The 25993-nt window shown below is 39.5% G+C and overlaps 2 protein-coding genes across 2 annotated transcripts in view; both read left to right on the top strand.

The window, feature by feature from the left end:
* Positions 1-4358: 4358 nt before the first annotated feature.
* ARFGEF1 (ADP ribosylation factor guanine nucleotide exchange factor 1) overlaps positions 4359-25993 on the top strand; it is a 167863-nt gene continuing 146228 nt past the window's right edge. Inside the window, exon 1 of the mRNA XM_053559499.1 lies at positions 4359-4969. Within this exon, the coding sequence (XP_053415474.1) occupies positions 4846-4969 (124 nt within the window). The 5' untranslated portion in view covers positions 4359-4845. The remainder of the gene's footprint in view (positions 4970-25993) is intronic.
* LOC128563945 (metalloendopeptidase OMA1, mitochondrial-like) lies at positions 23776-25692 on the top strand. Its single transcript, XM_053559507.1, is given in 2 exon segments — positions 23776-24707; positions 24709-25692. Coding segments are annotated over 2 exon segments (1575 nt in total). The 5' UTR covers positions 23776-24032; the 3' UTR covers positions 25609-25692.

The following is a 25993-nucleotide window of genomic DNA, read 5'->3' as shown; positions in this document are numbered from 1 at the left end:
TAGCTTTTAACATCAAATACATAACAGTATTCATTAAAATTTTATTAACATTTTATTTAACTTTTATGTTACACTGAATTCGTATCTATATTTAAAAGGAAAATGATAAAGCACACCAACAAAGACACTAAAACACAGATCGAAGTCTTTTCTTTGGAACCAAAGTGGGAAAAGCCAATGCAGCCAGTATACAGCAGAGTTCTAGATGAAAGGGAAAATGATGAGGGGTAATTAGGTGATAGGAAGGTGAGATTTCAAATTGAGAGGCAAAATGGACTCAGGAAAGCAATTATATATAAGAAAAAACTTTTTTTAAAAATTGAGAGGATAATATGCATTTTAGAAATTCAGAAATAGAATTTGAGTGATTTGAAAACTGGAGGAGTCAAATTCAAGGCAATACTGAAGATAGATTTATTTAAATAGTTGTATAAGCACCAAGTAACATTACTAATAAAAAAAAAGGAAACATGTCCAGGGAAATATAATTTCATGTAAAAACTGTCTGCGCTTAACACCCCCATGCACTCATCCATTCAAGACTGAAAATATTATTCTTCCTTTTATCTTCAGGAATATTAGCATTATTCCAGAGGCTTACCCCGTTTTTGCTTCAGATCAGTTATTATCTTGAGTGGATGGAAGTGCCCAGCTCCCAAAACTACTGCCACCACACTCTACCTCACTATGAATCACCACCACTTTTTGGGTAAAGTTCTAATCCTAGCAAAAGAGGAGGATGAATTGTCCTCTTAACAATAAAGAAGGCGGAAATCATTCCTCCTAGGAGGCTACATCATATCCCAGAGGAGTTTATTTACCTAACACTGAAACACGGAACCCCTGCCCTCAAACCTTTCATTTCAGTCTAGCCTATCTCCACAAGTGCCATTTTACCTATTCACAGGCTTTTGTCAGACACCTGGCATTCATCATGACCTCTCTTACTTTTATTCCGATCATTAATTCCTGTCCATTCTGCCACCAACGTATTCTCAAATATTTCCACTTTGCTCTGTCTCCACTGCCACCACTGCGTCCTCTGGTCTATCTCTTACGCAAATTAGAAAAGGAGCTCCTTCTCCTGGGCAAACGATGGATCTCATCCTCAGTTGCCATCTGGTGCAGGGCTTGATCAACTCCACAATCCTGCTTTGTGACCCTGAACCCAAGCCTGAGTCATCTTGCACTGGAATTGTGATCAGTACTACACTGTTCTGCCTTGATCTTCACTTGTCCCCTTCCAATCGGTTCTTCACAAAACAGAGGGATTATTTTAAAATCCCAATCTAATCACTTCATCCCCTACTTAAAACCCTTATGTGGGTTTCCACTGCTCTTAGAAAGAAATCCCAAACCCTTAACATGGCTGCCAAGGTTCCGCATGATCTGGTTCCTAGCTCCCTCTTCATCCTTACTAACACCATTTCCTCCTGATCCTAACTTCTAGCCACATTGCCTTATTTTGTTTCCTAAAACTTGCCAAACTTCCCCCTACACCAAGAGACTTTGCGCCTTAAAAGTTCTTTATGATTTAGTTTGGCTAATATCTACTCTTCCTTCAGGTCTCAATTTAAATGTTACCTTTTCAGAGAAATCATTCTTGAATCCCTAACCTAGATTACCTCACAACACTATTCTATAATTGTGCTTAACACATTTGTAATTATACTGAGGGTGCCAAAATAATATATATACATTTTAAGAGATCTTACTGGAAGTAAAATTGATCATTCCCTAAAAGTGTATGAATAGCAGGTAAAATGGATGTGCAAGCATGTCTAAATACACTTGACTAATAATGGTATCTTCAATTCAACTTCAAAAAGCAATATACAGGTAAAATATCTAGCTGGGCATGGTGATTCACACCTGTAAACCTAGCCCTCTGGGAGGCTGAGGCAGGCGGACTGCTTGAGCTCAGGAGTTTAAGACCAAGCTAAACAAGAGCGAAACCCCATCTCAAAAAAAAAAAAAAATATAGTGTTTTGTGGTGGGCACCTGTACTCCCAGCTACTTGTGAGGCTGAGGTAAGAGGATCCCTTGAGCCCAAGAGTTAGAGGGTGCTGTGAGCTATAACACCACAACACTCAACCCCAGGGTGACTAAGTGAGACTCTGTCTCAAATAAATAAATAAATAAATAAAAAGATGAAATATTTAAAAATGTGTATACAGTTTTTGACACCCCTTGTGTATTCACTGGAGATATACTTGTTTAATATTTCTTTCCCTACTATATACCGCCAAGGTCCAAAACGGCAGGTGTCAGCCTGACTTAGCTCAGTGTCATTCATTTATTCAAGTTTCTATTCAGCAAGTTCATAGCAAAGACCTTCTCTATGCTAGTAACCTAGTAGATGCTGGGCATACAGAAGTGAATAGACAAATGAGGTTCCAGTTCTTATAAGGGAAACATTAATGAGCCAGCAAGCATACAAGATGATTGGAGATTGTGATATGTGCTGTGAGGTAGATGGTGAGCTCCTGTAAATGGATCTCTGCATTGTTCATTAATGATCCCAAGCATGTTGTTTAGGATAAAGCTGGCTGCTAAACGTAACTGAAAATTTAATTTGTTCATGTAAAGTCCAAAACAGGTATTCCTAGTGGGTAGACAGTTCTCCTTCAAGAGTAATAAGTGACTCAGGCTCCTTCTAACTTGTGTTCTGCCATCCTTGGTCATGTGGCCATAGGAGGGGAAAGAGCATGGAAGATTGATTTTTTTTTTTTGCAGTTTTTTGGCTGGGGCTGGGTATGAACTGGCCACCTCTGGCATATGGGGCTGGTGCCCTACTCCTTTGAGCTACAAGCGCCGCCCAAGATTTATTTTTTTCCTATTTTTTTTAATGTATTAAGCCTGAATGGCTACATCTCACTTCAGGGAGGCTAGGGAATGCAATGTATCTCTGTATTAAGAAAGAAAAGTAAATGGATTTGGTGATCAGCTGGTTCCCTCAACAGTACCTGGAACAACACTCACATTATGAAGAAACAAAGCTAAATTAGAAATAGAGCTTGTTCTCAAAAAGTTTATAATCTATTAGACGGTACATAGAAATCGATATTATGTCTGATCTAAGAGTAGAATGAATTTTTAATTTCTAGGAATCTAGAGATAGTCTTTAAAATGAAAATAATAAGCTTTTTAGATTTGTTTCTCAGGACAATAAAGTTAAAAAAATTAATCTACTTGTCCATTTTAATTCAGGGTTTTCCGTTTTCATTTCCTATAGTTTTTAGTTTGATCCAATTTTTTTCACTTCAAGTTTCCGTTTTCATTTCCTTCAAGTTTTCCGTTTTCATTTCCTATAGTTTATAGTTTGATCCAATTTTTTTCACTTCACAGCTTATCCTTAGGTTTGGATGTTGTATTAGGACAAGACCATTGCCAAGGAAATCTGATCTAACAACAGAGAAATACACAACCTAACATTTTGGGACCCGGTGTGGATGGAGCTACACAGTAGATTGGAACTTGGACACGTGCCCATGAACACCATGTAAATTCTTTTTGGTATTCTTTATAATTTGCTGCTCAGAAGGAAACATTGCATACATTTGAGTTCTAGTCTTATACTAAAGCACATACATGGTCACGTGCGTGTTAGACTGTACTTAAAGCTTTTCCATTCTGACACTGTTTACAAGTCCTGGACTGAATCTTAATAATAAAGGCACAGAAAAAAATACAGAGCTCCAAGGAATCTCGTTCTGAAACGTTCACCTTAACTTTACAATCAATTCCGAAAGGACCTGAAATCTAGAGTTCGATTTATCCTACAGAGAGACGAAAAAGTGAAACATTTCTGAATCCTTGCCAACTGGTTTTAGCTTACTTTTCCCAAATGAGAATCCTCCCTGAGGTACTCGGGAAACACGGTCCTGGGTAGCAGTTTTGTACATAGGGGAGCGAATTCAAAGTCGAGCGCGGCAGGTGGACACCAGTGCGGCTGAGAACGGGCGAAGCAGGTGTTCCCGTGACCCCTGGACGGAAAGGACTGCACTTCCAACCAGAAAGTTGGAAAGCGGGTGCCGCGTAGCCAGGACTTCCGCTCACCCGGCGGGAGCAAGAGTGTCTGAGGCCCCAGATCTCGCAGCCAGGTGGCCTGGAGGCACCCGGAGTGCGGGACGCAGCGCCGCAGGACGCCCGCCCCGCCCCTCCCCGCAAGAGAACGCGGGAGGCGGCGAGGCCCCGCCGGGCCGCCGTAGCGTTGCGTGTCGGGCCGCTCCTCCCTCGCCGCCCTCTGCCCCCAGCCTCCCGGCGCCGCGGTAGCTCTGGGCAGGCAGCGCCGCCACCGCCGCCACCACCGCCGCCGCTTCCTCCTCTGCAGCCGTTCGGCCGCTGCGTGACGCGTCGTTTCCTCCCAACATGGCGGCCGGGGCAGGTCGGCGGTGATGGAGGCCAGTCCGCGGCCGCGGCGGGTGCTAATCCCCACGGTAGCCAGGGCAGCCCTGCTCTCGCCGGGCCTCTGAGCCGCCGCCGCCGCCGCCGCCTTGTCCCTCGGTCTCCGGCGGACGGCCGCCCGCGCCGGGCTCTTTCACCGCCGCCGGCCGGAGGGACGAGTGAAGGGGGCGGCCAAGAAGCGACCCTCAGGCCTGGAGAAGCGGAGGCCCGACGGGCGCGGCCCTCGAGGGGAGGCTTCTCGGGGTGGCGAGGCCCTCGACGCCCCTTGCCGGTACTCGGCTGGTCCCGCTCGCTCGCCCCTTGTGATCCTGTCGTTGCCCTCCACGCCTCCTCTCCACCTCCAGCCCCTCTCCTTTCTCCTCTTCCTACACCCCCCGCCCCTCCTCCAGCCGCTGGGAGCCGCGGGTCGGACGAGCCGCCGCCGCCGCCTCTGCGTCCATGTATGAGGGGAAGAAGACCAAGAACATGTTCCTGACCCGGGCCCTGGAGAAGATTTTGGCCGACAAGGAAGTGAAGAAGGCGCATCACTCCCAGCTGCGCAAAGCTTGCGAGGTGGCGTTAGGTGAGCGGGGAGGAGGCCCGGGAGAAGGGGTGGAGGAGCGCGGCCCGCTGGAGGTGGGGTCGCCAGGGAGCTCGCCCTGGGCCGGCTCCGTGGACTTCGGGGAGCCCTCGTGGAGCTCTGGGCTGCCTGGCTGGAGTGGACAGTAACTCGGCTGGATGTGGGGCAGAAGCGAGGTAGAGGAGGAGGGGCAGTTAGCTGGGCTCTGGGACCGCAGCAGGGCTTGGGATAGCGGGGCACCTGGGTTCGAGGGATGGAGTGTGAGACAGCTGTGCGGTGCGGACAGGATACCACCCTTTATAATGAAGCGGAAGATGACCTGTTGTTTATTAGCTTGGAAATTGAGGTGGGGCCGGTATGTCAAGGCTGGGGGTGGGAAGGGTTCCATATCGTAATTACGGTAACTTTTTTCTTTGGTGTGGTACTTTGGGAAGATAGGCTGAAGTTGTTCCCTTGTTGACAGTCTTGAAGGGTTTTGCAAGAGGTGCAGCCGGTTCTGACATCTCTCCGCCTCCGCCACAGGAAAAACATAGAGTAATGTATCCGACTGGGCTGACCTGGAAGAACAAGACCAATGGTTAAGGGGTGGGGGTGGGGGTGGCGGTGGAGGTGGCGATATAAAAGCAGAGAAGGAAAGAACCTTTACATAAACTGGCTTTAGGTGACAGGAGAAGGGAGCGTTTGAAATGAGGAAAATGAAAAAGACAATGACACCCACCAGCCACATGTCTGGACAGCGGCAGCTGCTCTCAGGCTTGAATTGTGATTTATAGTTCAGACGGAAGAGATCTAGTGTAATGAAGCCCACAGCAGGGAAAATCCAAACAATACCTAAAGGGAGGGTAGTCAGATAAGAAATTGTTAAAGGGGAAACACTTACCTATTGCATGCATGAAAGGTGAAATGCTTGGAGAGACCTGGACATTTAACATAAAGGTGAATTCCTAATGCTTTTTATACTTTATTTTATTAACACACAGAGAAAAGGAAGCTTGTTAAATGGGTTTTGAAAAAAAATGGGGGGAAATCCATAATAACTTAGATGTATGGTAAAATTAAGGGATAAAGATACCTTAAAAGTAGTTTTTAGTTATTAAAAAAGGCTACTATTTGCTATAATATCTGTATAGTTATTTTTTTCTATATCCTTAAAATTGGTGATATGAAAAACATGGAAAAAATTAATCTTAAAAATTTTGTATTTTGAGAATAATGGGCTTATGTTTTTTTTTTTTATCTTCATGAATCAGAAGTTCCTATTTTGTTTTTCTTGTAGCTAGAAAAAGACCATTAGTTGCATAGTGGTAAAAACTGAATTTATAACTGGGTCCTTAAAGGAATAATTATTAAATTGGAGTAGGATGAGGGAGAAAGTGATTTTAGGGTTTAAATAAAATTGTTATATGAAGGTTTATGAGTAACTTGCAAGTTAAAGAACTTAAGTGATTCAAATCGGAGTTTTAGTTTTTGACAATTCAGATTTTCCATGTTAGGATATATTTTAATATGCTGAATTGTAAGTATCAAACTGAAGAAGTTAAGTGCTTTGTGTGTGTGTGTGTGTGTATATATATATGTTCCTCTCCAAGCTGATAACATAAATAAGCATATTTTAATGGAGGGCTCACTGGAATGAGAGTCTGTGATGCTGGTTTAAATCTCAGTTCTGTTACATTGCTGTGTTATGAGGCAAGTTACTGGGCCTAAGTTCCTTCTCTGTTAAAATGAGAGTATTGAACTTAATGATTGTATGATCACATTCCCTCTAATGTGCCATGAATGTGAAGGTACTGTTCTGTCAATTCATGCATTCAATTTTCCTGCCGCTCTTGAGTGGCATCTTTAGAGGGCCTATCACTCTCTAAGTGGTCCTTGCCATTTCTAGAGGCAGAAATTACTTAGTGCTTTGTGTTGCAGCTGTACCGGTGTTATCTGTTCCAGATTTCTCCAGTTTTTACTTTTTTACCCTTTCCATATAGTTAATAGAAGCTTATTATGAAGAATGTGACTGTCCACGCAGGAGCAGAGTATTGTCTTTTTTAGTTTTTGAGACAGTCTTTCTTTGTCACCCTGCGTAGAGTGCTGTGACATCTTAGCTCACAGCAACCTCAAACTCTAGGGTTTAAGTGATTCTCTTGTCTCAGCCTCCCAAGAAGCTGAGACTACAGGTGCCCCCCACAAGGCCTGGCTACTTTTAGAGACGGGGTCTTACTGTGGCTCAGGTAATCCACCTGCATCAGCATCCCAGAGTCATAGGACAGAGTACTGTCTTCATTTGCAGTGTAGAAGGCATTTTTTTTTTTCACATTTCATAAAAGTTTCATTTAGCTTCCTACAAAGCAAAATCTCAGCATTCTCATGGTAGCTATCTCTGGTGAACTTTGTTTCTTCCTTTCTAGTTTATTCATCAACAGTATCACCAATCTTAAGTTGATAAGGGTAACCCATTTCATCTTTGCAGAAAGTATAGTCTGCCAGGAAGATGGTATCCCCTAATATGTATTATCTTTAGTAACTGTTAGAGATCTTCCTGTTCCTCTTCACTGTTGAGACCTGGGCCAGGTTCCACTTTGGTCTCTTGATAATCTGTTGCCATCATGCAGGATAGGAAAGTAAATTGGAATATTCTGATTTGTTCATACCAGACCTATAGGTTATAAGCAGGTGGGAGTTGCATGGTAGAGGTGCAGAGGCATTTTGCAGGCAGTATAAATAACCCTTCTAAATACACCTGCTGATAGTCATTTCCCTCTCAATGTTTATTGAATACCTATTATGGAGCTGAAGGGAGATAGAGAGTAAACAAGAAAATATGTAGTATGTACGACTTTTAATCCTTTTTTGTTTGAGAATCATTTTATTGTGATGTGAGTAGATTTTAGACCATTGGCATTCAAAATTAGCCACCTTTTAACATAATGGCCAATTATAAATAGATTTTCTGTAAATCATACTTATGAGATTACAGTTTATTATGTATTCTTAATTAAGAATATGTCTTTTTGGTTAAAAAAGCATAACTCGTAGGAAACATCTAGATTAGGGGAATTTTTTTTTTTTTTTTTTTTTTTGTAGAGACAGAGTCTCACTTTATGGCCCTCGGTAGAGTGCCGTGGCCTCACCCAGCTCACAGCAACCTCCAACTCCTGGGCCTAAGCGATTCTCTTGCCTCAGCCTCCCGAGTAGTTGGGACTACAGGCGCCCGCCACAACGCCCGGCTATTTTTTGGTTGCAGTTTGGCCGGGGCCGGGTTTGAACCCGCCACCCTCGGTATATGGGGCCGGCACCTTACCGACTGAGCCACAGGCGCCGCCCGATTAGGGGAAATTTTATGTCATTAAAACAATATATAAATATAAATAGGATACTATATAAAGGAACTTTTATTTTCACAAAAAGAAAAATAAACCTTTAAGGGATATATTTAAATTTTTTTCAGATTTTCTCATATCAGACTTTAGTTTGATGTGGTTTAGACAACCCTGCCCCCCTTCCCCCATTGTTTTGACTGCTGGGAAGCCTAGGAGCCAGGAACAGCTCCAGGTTGCCCTCTCTTGGTACCTGCCCTACTACAGCTCTCTGCAGAGTGAGGGAGTCTAGGCTGCCCTAGCTTAACCTGATCCATTCCTGCTCTAGAGAATCCTGAATTAAAAATAGTCTGGCCATCTGCTGGCAGATGAGATAACAGCTATTTTTAGTTTCAAAGAATTTAGGATTGTTGCGGGATTGGGTTTAAAGGTAGCATTGTTTTCTCTGGTGGGAGGATGTAGTGGGACATATTCCAATCAGCCTCTAAGTTTCAGGACTTTCTTTGATATTAAGGCTGTAACTAGTTCAACTTCTGCTTTCTGAGGTTGAATATATATGAAGATACTCTGTAGATGTTAGGTTTAGAGTTCAAGGTTGGAAATTGGCACAATAACAGAAGAGGAGTGAAAGGGGTGACCACAAGAAGGTTTTAATGGGAAAGGAGTCATAGAGGTAATGATAAGGGGGCATTCTCTACAGGTATATGGGTTGAAAAAATAAGTTTAGCTTACTGTGTGTAATCTGTTTCCATTTTGGATATTTCAATGCACATGAGCATAGTTAAGATTCTGAAAAGTTCTCCAAGAAATAAATCTGCTCAATTTTGTTTAATGAAGTTTTTCTTTTCTTTTCTTTTGAGACAGAGTCTCAAGCTGTCACCCTGGGTAGAGTGCTATGGTGTCACTGCTCACAGCAACTGTAAACTCCTGGGCTTAAGTGATTCTCTTGCCTCAGCCTCCCAAGTAGCTGGGACTATAGGTGCCTGCCACAATGCCTATTTTTTGGTTGTAGTTGTCGTTGTTTGCCAGCCCAGGCTGGATTTGAACCCGCCAGCTTTGGTGTATGTGGCTAGTGCCATAGCCATTTCAGCTACAGGTGCCGAGCCTAATGAAGTTTTTTCTAAATTCACTTGATCCGTTTCAGTATCTGTTAACTCATATAACTTTCCTGGGATATATTATTTCTTGGAACTTAACTTTGGGACACTGTTTAAAGGGAAAGAAAGGCAAAATATATACAGTAGCCCTGACTACTGATGAGACCATCCTCCAGAAGAGTCATTTTCTTTGGGAAAGTAGTAGTCTTGTTGACAGTATGGGAAGGAAAAGTAAGGCAAAAACAAGGAGCAGTTGCAATGTTCCAGATGGGAGGACTGTTTGTTGACTAGCTCTTTCTTTGCTACCCCATCTAGTGGCAGGTAACTAGTTTGTCTCTTTTGATTAGGTTAAGCATACACAGAGAAAATTGTGAATGAGATCTCTATGAAAGTTTTCAGACAGACTGTGTTACATTCCATTATCTCACTTCCAGGAAACACAGTTGACAGCATCTTTTCTGATTGACCCATGCAAGTTTCAACTTACTCGGCTTATTGTGTTGGGGTGGGGGACAGCTTCATTCATTTCCATAAGTGTGGATTTTACATTTCTTAATTTTTGTGTATCTCAAAACTTTTGTAATGACCCACGTATAATCATTGAGATGTTTATTGAACTCCTTGTATGTTCCAGATAACGGCTTCAGTGCTGGGATACGGCAGTGAATCCAATATGGCTTTAGTAAATTTACATTCTAGTGGGGTAAAGGTGATAGTAACAAATTAATGTAAGTTATATTGTCACGTTGTTATCTGTTAAGGCAGCCCTTGGAAATGAAAGTTCTTTTTATCATAACTTTTCAGATCCACTTTGATTTCTTTATTTAAGCTTCCATATATGGATTATTCTATATATTTTTTTATATAATCTAATACCATATTCAGCTCATCTCTGATTATTTCATGAATGTAGAAAGCAGTTATTCTGAGGCTTTAGTTTGTGTTAACAAGAGTCCCTTGAAAAATTTCTTAAAAAGAGTCTTGGTGCCTGGTGTGGTGTCTCAGACATGTAAGCCTCGCACTTCGGGAGGCTGAGGCAGGAGGATTGCTTAAGCCCGGAGTTGGAGGCTGTAGTGGGCTATGATGATGCATGGGTGACTGAGTAAGACCCTGTCTTGAAAAAAAAAATAACAACCCTCCTCCCCAAACCCCGAATAATCACAAAACAAAACAAACAAGTCTTGGACCTAAGTATTTAGAAATTTTGTGTTCTGCTTTTGATATTTTTGTTTTGCTTAGACTCACACTTGAGATAACTAAATTGGTCTAAATAGCATATATTATCTTTTCATTCAGAAAAGCTCATGAAAATAAACTTTAAAATATTTCACGTCACAATATTACCTCTGGCAGTATCTTCAGGAAACTCCATACGAAGTCACTAATTTTTCTTTCATCTTTGAATCCAAAAATGTACATAGTGAAACTTAATAGAACTATTTAGCAGCCTGTCTCTGTCCAGATCTTGGCTACAAAATGAAATGATAAAAATACAACAGCTGGGCGGTGCCTGTGGCTCAGTGGGTAGGGCGCAGGCCCCATATACCGAGGGTGGCGGGTTCAAACCTGGCTCCGGCATTGTGGCGGATGCTTGTTGTCTCAGCTACTCCGGAGGCTGAGGCAAGAGAATCACCTAAGCCCTGGAAGCTAGAGGTTGCTGTGAACTGTGACGCCACGGCACTCTACCGAGGGCAATAAAGTGAGACTCTGTCTCTACCAAAAAAAAAAAATAAACAGCCAAAGTAGATACCATAAAGACAAAGCACTTCATAGAGAGGCATTTACTCAGTCTATTTTATAATTTCAATAAATTTAACATTTAATTTGTATTTTTTATAAATAAATTCTACTCCAACCATGTTCAAAAGTAAAACTGGAAAAAAAGTTACCTGTGACACTAAGAGATGAAGATAATCACTGTTAATTTTTTTTGGAGGGGGGAAAAAACTCCATTGAGGTGTAATTTACATAGGTTAACATTTATTTAGTTGTAATTGTTTTTAGTAAGTTTACTGAATTATGTAGCCATCACCATATTCCAGTTTTTAAAATTTACCTGCTCCTAGTAAAATCCCTAGTGGCCATTTACAATTAATCCTTGTTGCCACCTTTAGCTACAGGCATTTACTAATGTATTTTGTCTTTAGATTTGCCTTTTTTGAACATTTCATAAAATGTAATCATACATGGTGGTCTTCTATGTCTGGTTTCTTTCACTCAGCATGTTATGTTTTTGAGGTTTCATTCATGAAACATGTATCAATACTTTTTATTGATGAATAGTATTTCATTGGTTGGATGTATTGCATTTTATATATCTGCCTGTTCGATATTGGGTCAAATGAATAATACTTCCTTGAATGTTTGTGTGTAAGTCTTTATGTGGACATAGGTTTTTACTTCTTTTGGGTAGATAACCTAGGACTGGAATTGCTGGGCCATATGATAAATTTATGATTAACTTTTTAAGAAACTGCTGAATTGTTTTTCAAAGTGTGTGCATCTACAAGCAATGTATGAGTGTTCTCATTTCTCTACATCCTTGCTAACATTTGTTACTGCCTATCTTTTTTATTTATGCTGTCCTTATTTGTAGGAAGCATTACCTTATTGGAACATTCTTAACTTTTTGAAGAACAGGTTGAGTATCCCTTATTCTAAATGATTGGGACCAATGCTTTGGGTTTTGGAATTTTTTTGATTTCAGAATGTTTGCATATTACATAATGAGGTATCTTGGGGGTAGGATGAAAGTCTAAACTCAGAATATGTACATATAGCTAGGTGGTAAATTAAACAATATTTTTAATAATTTTGTGCATGAAACGAAGTTTTGATTGCATTTTGATTATGACCCATCATGAGGTCAGGTATGAAATTTTTTGCTTCTGGCCTCATCTTAGTGCCCAAAAAGTTTTAGGTTTTGGAGCATTTGGATTTTGGGATTAAGGATTAACCTGTATTGTTCCTAGACTTTTTTCTACACACATACACAGGACCATGCACATACTTGCACGAACACATATATTCTTTAAAAACTTGAGCTATTTAATTTTTAAGGCATAGTAAGAGGAAAGGAATAGTTTATATTTATTGTTTACTATATGCCTGTACCAATTGAATACTTAATTGGTTTTATCTCAGTAGTCACAACAGCCCTATGTACTTAGGTGCTATTATAATTTGCATTTTGCAATTGAAAAAATTGAGTTTGGGTTTTGTGTTTGAGTTGGAATATGACCTTAGAGGCTACGCAGAGCTATATTGGGAGTTGTGTAGTATCCAGCTTTTTGCTTAATGCTGACCAGCATCCTTAGTCACAACACTGTATGTTTATAAGTAACAAAAAGGAGAAGAAATATCAAGAAAAAGACATTAACACAAACAGATAATAGTGATACAGGAAAATACTGCTCTGTACATTTTAGTGATAATCTCCAGGATATTTATTTTCAGTGTGTTCGTAATGGGATCCTTGGATTCTATCATGCAAAATATGATTTTAATTCTCTGTTCTGCTTAAGAAGTTAGGCAAATTCATATCTATTTTCTAAGATTTATAATATTTAAAAGTTTTAATAATTTAAGCCATTTAGAAATTTCAACTATTCTGTAACACTTCCCAAGGATTCTGGATAGGCTAGCTTTTATTGTACTTATATTTTTAACCTTTTAAAATACTTTTAAAAACTTGCTTTTTATCTTAATATTTTTATAGCATTTTAAATCATTTTAAGAATTGAAATAGTTACCTAAAAATAACAATGTAAATCTCAATGGCTTCTTCTGTAAGTATGTAAATGTAATTTATTGTATAACTGTCATGATTGTCAGTTTCCTCTTCTCTCATCAAAATTTTATGTGCATTTTCTGTGTACGTTGTCCTCCTACCTAGCATTTTAATAGTCTGTTATTAATTTAAATGTTTTTGAGTTTGGGGACATCTACATTTGGATTTCCCTGCTTAGATTTTTCTTTTCTCTCTTTTTAGTCCTTGCAGAATTCTTTGAGTGCTTGTTATGTATGTTGAACTATATAAAATCAACTCTTAAGATTGATATCATTGAGTTAGAATATGGTCACTTGTGGCCTTTGTTCCTTAATTAAGGAAAGGTTGCTATAAACATACTATGTTGTGCTAGGTACAGCAGAGCACTGACAAAAAAGGACAGGGTAGTTCTCTGTAAATTAATTGGTTTTGATTAGTTTTTCATCTTTAATTTTTCCTGTACATTTTTTTCTGTTCTAAAAGTAAAAAGCAACGACATAACAACTCTTCTTTGTAGTTAGCATTATCTACTTTTTTCCTATAAATTTTATTTGTTTTTTTCATACTTTTTTTCTTTAGATTTCTTAGGATATATCTTAGTTTGTTCAGGCTTCTGTAACAAAATACTCTTAAGGTACATGGCTATGGATGATGGAAATTTATTTCTTACATTTCTGGAGGCTGGGAAGTTAAAGATCAAGGTGCTGTCGGATTCTGTGTCTGGTGAGGACCTGTTCATAAAGACAGCATCATCTAGTTGTGTTCCCACAAGGTGGAGGAGGCAAACAAGCTCCCTCAGACCTCTTTAAAGGACACTTAATTCCATACATGGAGGTTCTTTTCTTACCAGTCAACTGCAAAGGCCCCACCTCTTAATTCCAACACATTGGGGATTAGGTTTCTACCTGGGAATTTTGGAGGGAACACAGACAACCAGACCATAGCAGAGAATGATATGAGGTATGTATTTAACAAGTTTTCCCTCCCTCCCTCCCTCCCTCCCTTCCCCCTCCTCTTCCCTTCCCTTATACACTCCCTCCCTCCCTCTTGCTCTGTTGCCAGTAGAGTGCAGTGGTGTCAGCTTACCTCATTGAAACCTCAAACTGTTAGGCTCCAACAATCCTCCTGCCTCAGCCACCCAAGCAGCTGGAACTACAGGCATATGCTATGACGCCTGGCTAATTTTTCCATTTTTAGTAGAGATGGAGTCTTGCTTTTGCTGTGGCTGGCCAACAAGGTCATTTTTTTCTCTGAATTGATTGATGTTTTAACAGCAGTTACTAAATAATTTAAAAAACATTTTATCACATCATATTCCATGAGTCCTTATTAATTTATATTAGTATAGTACTTGACATAGTATCTGATAGCATTGATTACTCTTCATTGTCTCTTATTTTTTTTTTTTAAATTGCCTGCTTTTCCAAATGTTTTTAGGATTTTCTTTTAAGTTTTCTTTTTTTCGAGACAGAGCTTCAAGCTGTCACCCTGGGTAGAGTGCTGTGGCATCACAGCTCACAGCAACCTCCAATTCCTAGGCTCAAGCGATTATCCTGCCTCCGCCTCCCAAGTAGCTGGTACTACAGGCACCCGCCACAACACACAGCTAGCCTGGGCTGGATTCAAACTCCCAGCTCAGGTGTATGTGGCTGACGCCTTAGCCGCTTGAGCCACAAGCACCGAGTCTTCTTTTAAGTTTTCTAATATTCACTCTTAGCATCTATTAACATATTACTTAATCAGTATTTATTTATTTTATTCTATTTTATTTTTTTCGAGACTGAGTTTCACTTCATTGCCCCCAGCAGAGTGCCCTGACATCATAGCTCATAGTAACCTTTAATCTTGGGCTCAAGCGATTCTCTTGCCTCAGCCTCTCGAGTAGCTGGGACTACAGGCACCCACCACAATGCCCAGCTATTTTTAGAGATGGGGTGTCCCTGTCAGGCTCGTGAGCTCAGGTGATCTGCTCACCTCAGCCTCCCAAAGTGCTGGGATTACAGGCATGAACCACTGTGCCTGGCCTTAATCAGTATTTCTTATCTTTTATTTATTTATTTATTATTGCGACAGAGTCTCACTATTTTGCCCTTTGTAGAGTGCTGTGAAATCGCAGTTCCCAGCAACCTCTAATTCTTGGGCTTAAGCGATTCTCTTGCCTCAGCCTGCCAAGTAGCTAGGACTACAGGTGCCTGCCACAACGTCCGGCTACTTTTGTTTTGTTTTGTTTTGTTGTAGTTGTTGTTGTTGTTGTTGTTTGGCAGACCTGGGCCGGGTTCAAACCTGTCAGCCCCAGTGTTTGCGGCTGGTGCCCTAACTGCTGAGCTACAGGCGCCGAGCCTCTTATCTTTTATTTTTAATATTATGTAAAAAATAATGTAGTTGGGAAGAAATTGATTCATTTAAAAATATACACCAGTGTCCAAAAATAAGTATAATTTATAGTTATTAGGGAATAGAAGTTTTATAGTAAATGCCAACTCCGTGTCTATAGCTACCTTGCTGGAAGATGTAAGTACAGAAATTAAAGTTACGTTATCAGAATGTATATTTTTTTCCTGAATGGAATAATGAATCTGTGTATTTGTATAAATGAAGTGAAAATTAATTTTATGGCTATTGGAGAAGACTTTTTTTTTTTTTTTTCGTAGAGACAGGGTCTCACTTTATGGCCCTCGGTAGAGTGCCGTGGCCTCACACAGCTCACAGCAACTCCAACTCCTGGGCTTAAACGATTCTCTTGCCTCAGCCTCCCGAGTAGCTGGGACTACAGGCACCTGCCACAACGCCCGGCTATTTTTTGGTTGCAGTTTGGCCGGGGCCGGGTTTGAACACGTCACCCTCGGTATATAGGGCCGGCGCCCTACTGATTGAGCCACAGGTGCCGCCCAGAGAAGACTCTTGAATGGCAAATTAGAAGGAAAGGCACCTTTGTTAGTAATATGTAAAAAAAAATTCTTTCCTTAAAAAAAATCAATATGCCAAGATATACTGTCTTAAAAACTTTTGTATGTGGTTGTTTTCTTTAAATTATTTTCCTTATGAAAGATAAATTTTCTCAGTTATTAATTTTCTTTTATATTTTAGAAAGCACACTTGAGTATCACAATTCTGGTTTTCTTAAGAATATGTTAGGTTCTCAAAATTATCACCATTATAATTCTTTTTTTTTTTTTTTTTGCAGTTTTGGCCGGGGCTGGCTTTGAACCCGCCACCTCTGGCATATTGGGCCAGGGTCCTACTCCTGGAGCCACAGGTGCCGCCAATAATGTGGGGTTTTTTTGGGGGGGGGGTGTGTGTGTGTTTTTTTCCAGTTTTTGGCTGAGGCTGGGTTGGAACCCACCACCTCCAGCATGTGGGGCCGGCGCCCTACTCCTTGAGCCACAGATGCCACCCTACCATTGTAATTCTTTGTGTTTTTTTTGGTTATCCTTGGTTTGAATGAAAAATGTCTTTAACCAAGATGGGTTATTTTCTGTTTTGTCATTACACTAAAATAGTGAATATTTACCAAGCAGTTTTAAGTTTTGTAATACATAATAAATTAATAGCACTTGATTTTTTTTAACTCTTCCCCACATGGTTTGTATCAGTTCAGTCTCATTGAAGCTTTCTCCTTAACATTTATAAAAGTAACATGTTTCACTAACAGCAAATAAGGACCTGCCCCGGCCCGCCGGGGAATTCAACGGGGACCTGGGAAACAAAGGGGTCAGTCGAATGAGGGGACAAGAGACACGAAAGAATGAGAGCAAGTCAAGAGTCTGATCAAGCTCCGTCGAGTTTATTTTTCAGCTGGGCTTATAAGCACACAAACGAGGAAGTAACTAAGGGCTGTTCCTAACAGGGTGGGGAGGGGGGCTAGTTTCTGAGAAATTACTAGGAGAAGGACCCTAAGGCGGGGGGTGCATTTTTGAGAAGATATGCAAGGGGAAAGTACCGTTGCTATTTACGGTTGAATTCCTGAGAATAGTTTGCTGGTAAAATCAAGATAGCAAGGGGCATTTTTGTGATATGTTTTGGCTCCCGGCAAGGACCTTTGTTTGATTTTGCTACTCATGCATGCTCACTGCCATGCTATGTAATTAAAATCTCTCTCCAGTTTATTTGACTAAAATCTTTTAATGTACAGGTTTTGTGGATTTAGTAGATTAATGTCCCCAAATATTTTGTTTAAGATAGTAGTCACCATTAATCATTTGGCTGTTTGGGAGGCATTTGGGAAAATTAAAACGTCTTTGTTTGTAAAGTGAATGTTGTCAAGAAGATTTGTTATTCTTTGTTTCTTTGAATTTTAATTCTTATTTTGGGACAGAGTCTTGCTCTGTTGCTCTGGCTAGAGTGTAGTGGCATGATCATAGTTCACTGTAACTCTGAACTCCTGGGCTCAAGCAGTCCTCCTGTTTCAGCCTCCTAAATAGCTGGGACTACAGGTGTGTACCACTACGCCCCTGCTAATATTTTATTTTTATTTTTATTAGAGATTGGGTCCTTTGTTCAGGCTGGTCTCGAGCTCCTGACCTCAAGTGATTCTCCCACCTCAGCCACTCAGAGTGCTAGAATTACATGTGTGAACCACTGTATCTGGCCCAGTTCCCTTTTAAAAATCATTCCTTTTATATTCATTTCCTACCTGACATTCCTTATCATTCTCCTTCTTTTCAAACTCTTAACATCTCTATCAGCATTAATATCAATGTATGAAAACATTCTTGATTTGTAAAGACATATTTTAAAGAAATTGAGACAAATTAAAAATAATCAGAGGGTAACCTAAAATATAAATTAGAATCTAGCTAACCTAATCAAATTAATTAACCTAGCAGTTAATTAATTTACCCTTGATGTGACCTCCCATATAACTACTAAGTTGCAAAAATGGAGAAAAATTCACTACACGGTAGGAAAATAGATTGTGGACACCAAGAAGGATGAGAAGAAGCTAAAAGGATGAGAGATGAGTTAGGTATGGAGGATAGGCAATATAAAGCTATGTAACCAAAGATAATTCATTTTCCAAAGCATAAAACAGAAATTGCAAACAAAATAATAAAGCCATACTAAAGAAAACTTCTATAATAAAAAAAAAAACTTTATGTGTGAACTGCTAAATTCCAGGAAGTAAAATACTCAATGTATAGGGACTCCTGTAAATCAAGTCTAACAATATTTTAATATTAAGTATCAGAATTAATCCCATAAACATCCAGGCATAGAAAAGAAGTTTTCAAAAAGGAGTTCTGTTTGTTAAAATTGTATGGGAGAGTTTCAGCCTAGGTAAGCTTAAGTAATAGGAGTTTGTTGAAAATAGTAGAGGAGTGACTACTAATAAATGTAGACGTTATTTTTATCTGTATGTTTAAAGAGAAGTCCTCTCACCTCTTTGTCATCTTTTTGCCTTGTTCCCTTATTTTCCCACCTTTACCTGTGTCCTTGAGCTACCCACTCTTTTTTCTCATCCCCTTTATTTCAAATTCTACTTCTAGAGAATTATTGTTAGAAAATACTCAGAGATATGTTGTAAAGGTATATATACCAGTTTGTTCATCATCATGCTATTTATAATTGCTAAAAGTTGAAAATAACTCAAGTAGTCAACATAATGATCAGTTTAAAGTCATATTCATACAATGGAATAGTACAAAGTACTGAGTAGTGATGTGTTACAGATGAATGACTAGAACAAGCAGATTATATAATAGTATTTTTCTTAGAACGAATATGTAGACAGAGAAAAACTGTTGCAAATAGAATAAAATTTTGACAAATATACCAAGAGAACATTTCACTGTCTTGTAGAACTACAGTAGAATATTTATTGTGTTCTTGGTATTATACATATTGAAGAGTCTATATACTTCTAAAGAACTTTTCTGTAAATGCAAATATATTACCTATTTTCTTTCCCAAGTTGGTGGTATTTAAATGGCGTAAGAGAGGAAAAGGAAAACACAAATGTGAAGGTAAGTAGTGAGATTCATATTGAAGTAGAAAAATAGCTCATGCCTGTAATTCTAGTGCTCTGGGAGGCCGAGGCAGGTGGATAGCTTGAGGTTAGGAATTCAAGATGCCATCCTGAGCAAGAGCAAGTCCCCATCTCTACTAAAAATTAAAAAAAAAAAAAAAAAAATTGGCCTGGTGTCATGGTGGGCATCTGTAGCCCCAGGTACTTGGGAGTCTGAGGCAGGATAATCACTTGAACCCAGGAGTTTGAGGTTCCTGTGAGCTGGGCTGATGCCATGGGCAACAGAGTGAGACCCTGTTTCAAAAAGAAGAAAAAAGTTGCTGACTTCAAATATAGGTGATTTAATGATAGCATGTCAGCCCAGTAGTGAACATAGGGACAATTTGAATATTTTTGGTATTGCTTAGAGTATGCCTAACCAGGGTCAATTAGATTGATTGTATTTTCGTATTCATTACTCATTAGCCTGTGATAATAGGAAGGAAATTATTTTGTTCTTCAGATACACTCTCATGACTATTCTCATATGATTTCTCAGAACGAGGGGAGAGTAACTGGCCTCATGTAGACTTTTGACTTGGAAATATTTATGCAGTAAGTCCTTATTTAATGTCATTGATAGGTTGTTGGAAACAGTGACTTTAAGTGAAAAATTCAAGCAGGTCCTCAAATAATGTTGTGTTATTATAAGATAAGAAATTGGTTTTATTATATGTCATTTCATTTAACCTAAAGTCATAGTTTCCAGGAACCTACCAACAATGTTAAATGAGGACTTACTATAATTTATGCCTCTGGTAATCTATGTAAGTATCATATAAGAATTATGAAGTGCTTTTGAGAGAACCTCATTGGTTGCTATTATCTTCTGAAACACAAAGGAAGCCTTAGTTTCATATCAAAGAACCCTAAGCCGAAAATGGTATGTAGGTGTCAGAAGCTATTGTTTTTATGTATGTATTCATTGAGGCCATTTCAGCATATCCAGAAAATATATGAAAAACTGATTGAAGAGCACTGGTTTTCTTTTCTTTTCATTTTTGAGACAGGTGTCCTCATAGTTCACTGCAGCCTCATTCTTGGGCTCAAGAGTGATTGTACTGCAGAGCTGGGACTAGGCATATGCCACCACTCTTGGCTAAATTTTCTATTTTTTGTAGAGATGTATTCTCTCTATGTTGCTTTGGCTGGTCTTAAACTCCTGGCCTCAAGGGATCCTCCTGACATGGCCTTCCAGAGTGCTAGGATTATGAGCCATCACACCTAGCCCAGTGCAGGTTTTCTTGATGCCTATAAAAAGCCCTGTAGGGCTACCCAGTACAGATCTACTTTCTCAAATTCTTGGCTCTACATCGTTTCTAGAGTTGGATACCAAGTTCTTTGTAATTACATATATAGAATCTGCCCTGTAGCAGGTATTTTCTTATAGATTTTATATGAGTCACAAAACAATGCTAGGAGTTACAGAAGTTCTCTTTTCTTTCCTTTGTCTTTTTCTTTTTTTCTTTTTTTTTTTTTTTTTGAGACAGAGTCTCAAGCTGTGACCTTGGGTTTAGTGCCATGGCATCACAGCTCACAGCATATTCAAACTTGGGCTCAAGTTATCCTCAGTTTTTCTACTTTTAGTAGAGATGGGGTCTCAGTTTTGCTCAGGCTGGTCTCCACCATCCTGGGCATCCCAGAGTGCTAGGATTATAAGTGTAAGCCACCACGCACGGCCTAGGTGTCCTTTTTCTCATATTTCCTGTTCATAAATTCTTTTCTGAAATGAGCAAAAATTTGTACTCATTCCTTTATAACTTGATTACAGTTTGTTTAGTTCTGAGTAGATGGACTTCTGTCTTCCTTTCCTTTCTTGCCCTTTGGGAAATTTCTCAAAAATCTCTCATATTAAGAGAGATAATATTAATATTTATTTGTACTTATTACTACCTCTTTTAAAATGTAGATAATCTTTGAGAATATTAAACATTAGTTATTCATATGCTGGTGCTGTCCTTAGATTTCTGGAGAGTGCTTTCTTGCTTTCAACATTAGCTGAGTATTGCCCTGCTGAGAGAATGAGAAATTTGACTGAAGTAAGGGAAGAGAATGGATTAATTTTGGAACATGGGACATTCCAGGATATAATAGGACTAGGATAGGCCTAATAGAGACTCCTTTATGTAACATAAATATTGCTTGAGGTTATGGGTAAGGGAGAATAGGTAGAAAGGTACAAACTTTACTTTGCACTTAGGAACAGAATGTATTATTTAAACAGTGTAATCACTCGTAACTTGTTGATGATAGTTTATTTTTTGTGTGGGGAAAATAATGCCTATTAGCTTTTTTCTGTTTAAAAAAGTGATTTTTGGCTATATGTATTATGTAAAAATTAAAATATTTTTGAGAGAATTTTGTTCATTGCTGGTATCTTCTAAAACACAAAGGAAGCCTTAGTTTTTACCTCAAAGAACTGTAAGCCAAGAGAGATATGTATGTTTTAGAATATATTTGGGACAACATAATGTTTTGTATATTAAATTGTGTTACTGTGAACTCTGAGTTTACCAGAGCTAAATCTAATATAAAGACTTTCACGCCTTCACTATTTCATTTAATGAACATTTATTGGATACTTTCAATGTATCCTACCTATGGTATTAGATACTAGAGAAGCTAGGCAACATTCTTTTTATTATTATTATTTTAAATTTCAGATTAATATGAGGGTACATATGATTAGGTTATATTGTTTACATTTGTAAGGTAAAGTCTAAGTTGTAGTTGTGTCCTTTACCCAAGAAATGTGGCAGGTAGGCAACATTCTTATGTGGTTCCTGGCTTCAAGAGGTTATAGTTTACTGGGGGGAGATGGATTTGCAATAAATAGATGTCGTAAGTGATAAATTAGGTACCATGATAGACATATGAATTGATAGAAACCCAAAGGAAGAATGATCAGTTCTTTCCAATAGTAGTAGTAGGGTGGAGTTATAGATTTGGAATAGCTATGTAGAAGAATCACCCTAGACGTAAGTCTTGGAAGCTCACCAGATGAATGTGCTGTAGGAGAACATTATAGGCAGAACTAATTTGCAGGAGCATAGAAAGTATTATAGAAAGCACGGTGTACTTAGGAAACTGCAGGGAGTTCAGACTGGGGGGGGTAGTCTGGGAAAGAAGCAGGGGCCAGATCATTGAAGATTTTTTATGCTAAAGAGTTCAGACCTTTTTTTAACACAGCAGGGTGCCAAGTAAAGGAGCGAAGTCATGATGTGGCACTTTAGAAAAATTACTCTTGGCATTCTGAAAAGTAGATGGTGGGAATTCAGAACTGCAGGCAGTGAGACTGTTATATTAATTTAACTTTTGCCATAGCCCACGTTTGGGACTTGAACCTGAGGCACTGAATATAGAATGCTTACATTATCAGTAAATCAACAGGACTTCATAACTGTTTGGTTGTGAGAAATGAGGGAAAGGAAGGCATTGAAGGTGATTCTGAAGTTTTTTTTTTTTTTTGTAGAGACAGTCTCTCACTGTATTGCCCTCGGGTAGAGTGCCGTGGCGTCACACGGCTCACAGCAACCTCCAAATCTTGGGCTTACGCGATTCTCTTGCCTCAGCCTCCCGAGCAGCTGGGACTACAGGCGCCCGCCACAACTCCCGGCTATTTTCTTTGTTGCAGTTTGTCTGGGGCTGGGTTCGAACCCACCACCCTCGGTATATGGGGCCGGCGCCCTACTCACTGAGCCACAGGCGCTGCCCGATTCTGAAGTTTTTAATCAGGTACTTTTGAGCTGTTGGATCTATTTCCCAAGAATGGCAGTACAAGAAAATAAGCACATTCGAGATAAAAGGGTTGAGGAAAAAGTGGATTCTCTTATGATTACATTGAGTTTGAGGTACATGTGGTATATGTAAATAAACATATTTAGTTGATAGTAGTTTCTTTTATTTGTCATCTATTTATCTGTTTATTTTATGTTTAAGAGATGGGATCTTGCTCTGTTGCCCAGGGTGGAGTGAAGTGGTGCAATTATAGTATCTCATTGTAGCCTCGAACTTCTGGACTCAAGCGATCCTCTCATCTCAGCCTCCTGGGTAGTTAGAACCACAGGTGTGTGCCACCTCACCTGGCTAATCTTTTCTTTTCTTTCTTTCTTTTTTTTTTTTTTTTTTGCAGAGACAGGGTCTCTGATCTCGAACTCCTGATCACAAGCAATCCTCCCATCTTGATATTCCAAAGTGCTGGGATTTCAGGTGTGAGCCACAGTGCCTGACCTGACAATAGTTTATAACAGGACAAAAGCCTAAAAGAGAGATCTTAGCTGTAGATTGAAATTTAGGTATTATCAACATAGTCACTTAGATCTTCTTGGAGAAAAGGAAACATGTATTGTTTGTTACTGGGTAAATTTATTCTATCATTTACTACTTTCCTCAGGAAATGTTAAAGTACCTGTTCGTTCCAGATTTTATGTTATGCCTGAGAAATATAAAAATTTAAGTTGTGATTTTTGCTGTTAAAGAGCAAATTGAGGGAGATGGACATAAAATAATTTCAATATGGTAAGGTAAATGTTGTGATAGTAGTAACCAGAGGAAGCTATCGGAATAGAGAAGTGTAATTATCGTAGCCTGGAAGTGCAGGAGAAGACTTCTTGGTGATGACAGGCTTTTTTTCCCTAGTAGGATGAGCGGGTTTTAGCCAGGAAAACATGAGTGGGAAAAATATTCTGGGTAAAGGGGAGTATCACTAAGGCATGAATAGCTGAAAAAACATGAAGTGTGGGAGAGAGTTACCTTGACCTAAAGAAATAACAGTAAAGATGGAAAAATCAAAATTAAGGAGTTAAAACAGGTGCTCATAGTTGGGGGTCGCTGGAGTCGTCGCCCTTGCCCTGCTAGTCTGTCCTCATGATAATCAAGTGAAAGAAAGATGAGCTTCATCTGTGGACTGCAGCCTGCTGCTAGAAACCGTGTTTCCTTCCGACTTGATTCACTAGCTAACTGGAGAAAATGCAACACATTAGCAGTGACCTCACTAGGCTATCATCAAGTACCATTTAATCATATAATAACTAAGTATCAGGGACTGGGAGTGAGTCAAAGCAAGAGGTTGACTTTTCTGCCTGGAAACTTTACATTTTATAGGACTTTGAATAACAAAAGGATAGCGGGCCTTTTGAGTGGCAAAAGTAAGAAAATCTGGATGACCACCAGAAGAGGTGCTGTATGGAAGGACTCTTCCTTGAGACAGCTGATAAAAGAAGTGACTGTAGTTCCTGCCCTTTCAGTTTTGCATCCTCTCAGCTGCTCTTCCATGAGAGCGAGCTGGTGTTTCCACACTTCTCCACGGGTTCAAGCCGCTCCAGTTCCTCTCTTGCTGATTATCCTTAAACCAGTGCAGAAGCTACTTGCAATCATTGTAGGGATGGGTATAAGGAAATGGTGGCAGGCACTTCCTCCTAACAAGAAGGAACTACTTAAAGAAAGTATAAAGAAGAATAAATGGAAGTTATTCTTTGGTTTGAGTAGTTTCGGATTATTATTCATAGCATTTTATTTTACTCACCTGGAAATGAGTCCAATCATAGGAAGGAGGAAGCTGCTAATTAATGGGGAAAGAGCATTTCAGACTTTTATCAGAGCTGGAATACAAAGCCTGGATGGAAGAATTTAAAGATGATATGCTAACTGAGAAAGACGGCCGATTTCTGGCTGTTAAAGAAGTGGTTTATCACCTAATTGAATGCAATAAAGATATTCCAGGGATCTCTGAGATCAATTGGATTATTCATGTGGTTGATTCCCCGGATATAAATGCCTTTGTGCTTCCAAATGGACAAGTGTTTATTTTCACTGGGCTTTTAAACAGCGTAAATGATACCCATCAACTTTCCTTCCTTCTGGGCCATGAAATAGCACATGTGGTCCTTGGACATGCTGCAGAAAAGGCTAGCTTGGTTCATTTACTGGATTTCCTAGGCATGATTTTTCTCACAATGATTTGGGCCGTTTGTCCTCGAGACAGTTTGGCACTTCTGGGCCAGTGGATACAGTCTAAATTGCAGGAGTATATGTTTCACAGACCGTACAGTAGAACGTTGGAGGCGGAAGCTGACAAAATTGGACTGCAGCTTGCTGCAAAGGCTTGTGTGGACGTAAGAGCCAGTTCAGTGTTCTGGCAGCAGATGGAGTTTGCCGACAGCCTCCATGGTCATCCCAGGCTACCCGAATGGCTGTCGACACATCCTTCCCATGGATATCGGGCCGAGTACCTGGATAGTCTCATACCTCAGGCTCTTAAAGGTAGAGAGAGATGTAATTGCCCACCACTTTCTGGACCAGACCGTCGATTACTGTTCAAACTCAGCATGAAGCATTTTCTTGAAGAATCAGAGAAAGAAGACCTAAATTCCACTGTGAAGAAACAGAAAATGGACACTCTTCCTACTCAAAAGCAGGAGCAAATTCCGTTAACTTGCATAGTTGAGAAAAGAACTAGCAGTTGAATTAAAATTAATGAGATGAAGGATATCTGAAAAATACAGTGATCCTTATCATTTTTATGTTACTTTAAAAAAAAAAGATGTTGAAAATGAAAAAAAAATGGCCAAATCATGTACATTAATAGATGTTACCTGAATTCTTATATTTATTTTTCATGAAATATTGATTATATTTTAATCTATTTTAAAATATCTTCAACGAGGAAAGTATCACAGAATAAATTTATACATTTAAAAAAAAAAAAGGAGTTAAAACAGAATTCTCTTCCTTGGCTATACAAATACTCCAAGATCACCCATGGACTTTGTTAAAAATGTAACAACCTACATCCTCGTTACTGGAGATCCTGATTTGCTGTCTGGAAATGGGCTTGGACAACTTGTTTTG

Source organism: Nycticebus coucang, chromosome 13 (genome assembly GCF_027406575.1).
Source record: "Nycticebus coucang isolate mNycCou1 chromosome 13, mNycCou1.pri, whole genome shotgun sequence".
In the NCBI taxonomy this organism is placed as follows: domain Eukaryota; kingdom Metazoa; phylum Chordata; class Mammalia; order Primates; family Lorisidae; genus Nycticebus; species Nycticebus coucang.
This window is presented reverse-complemented; position numbering and strand designations above follow the sequence as displayed.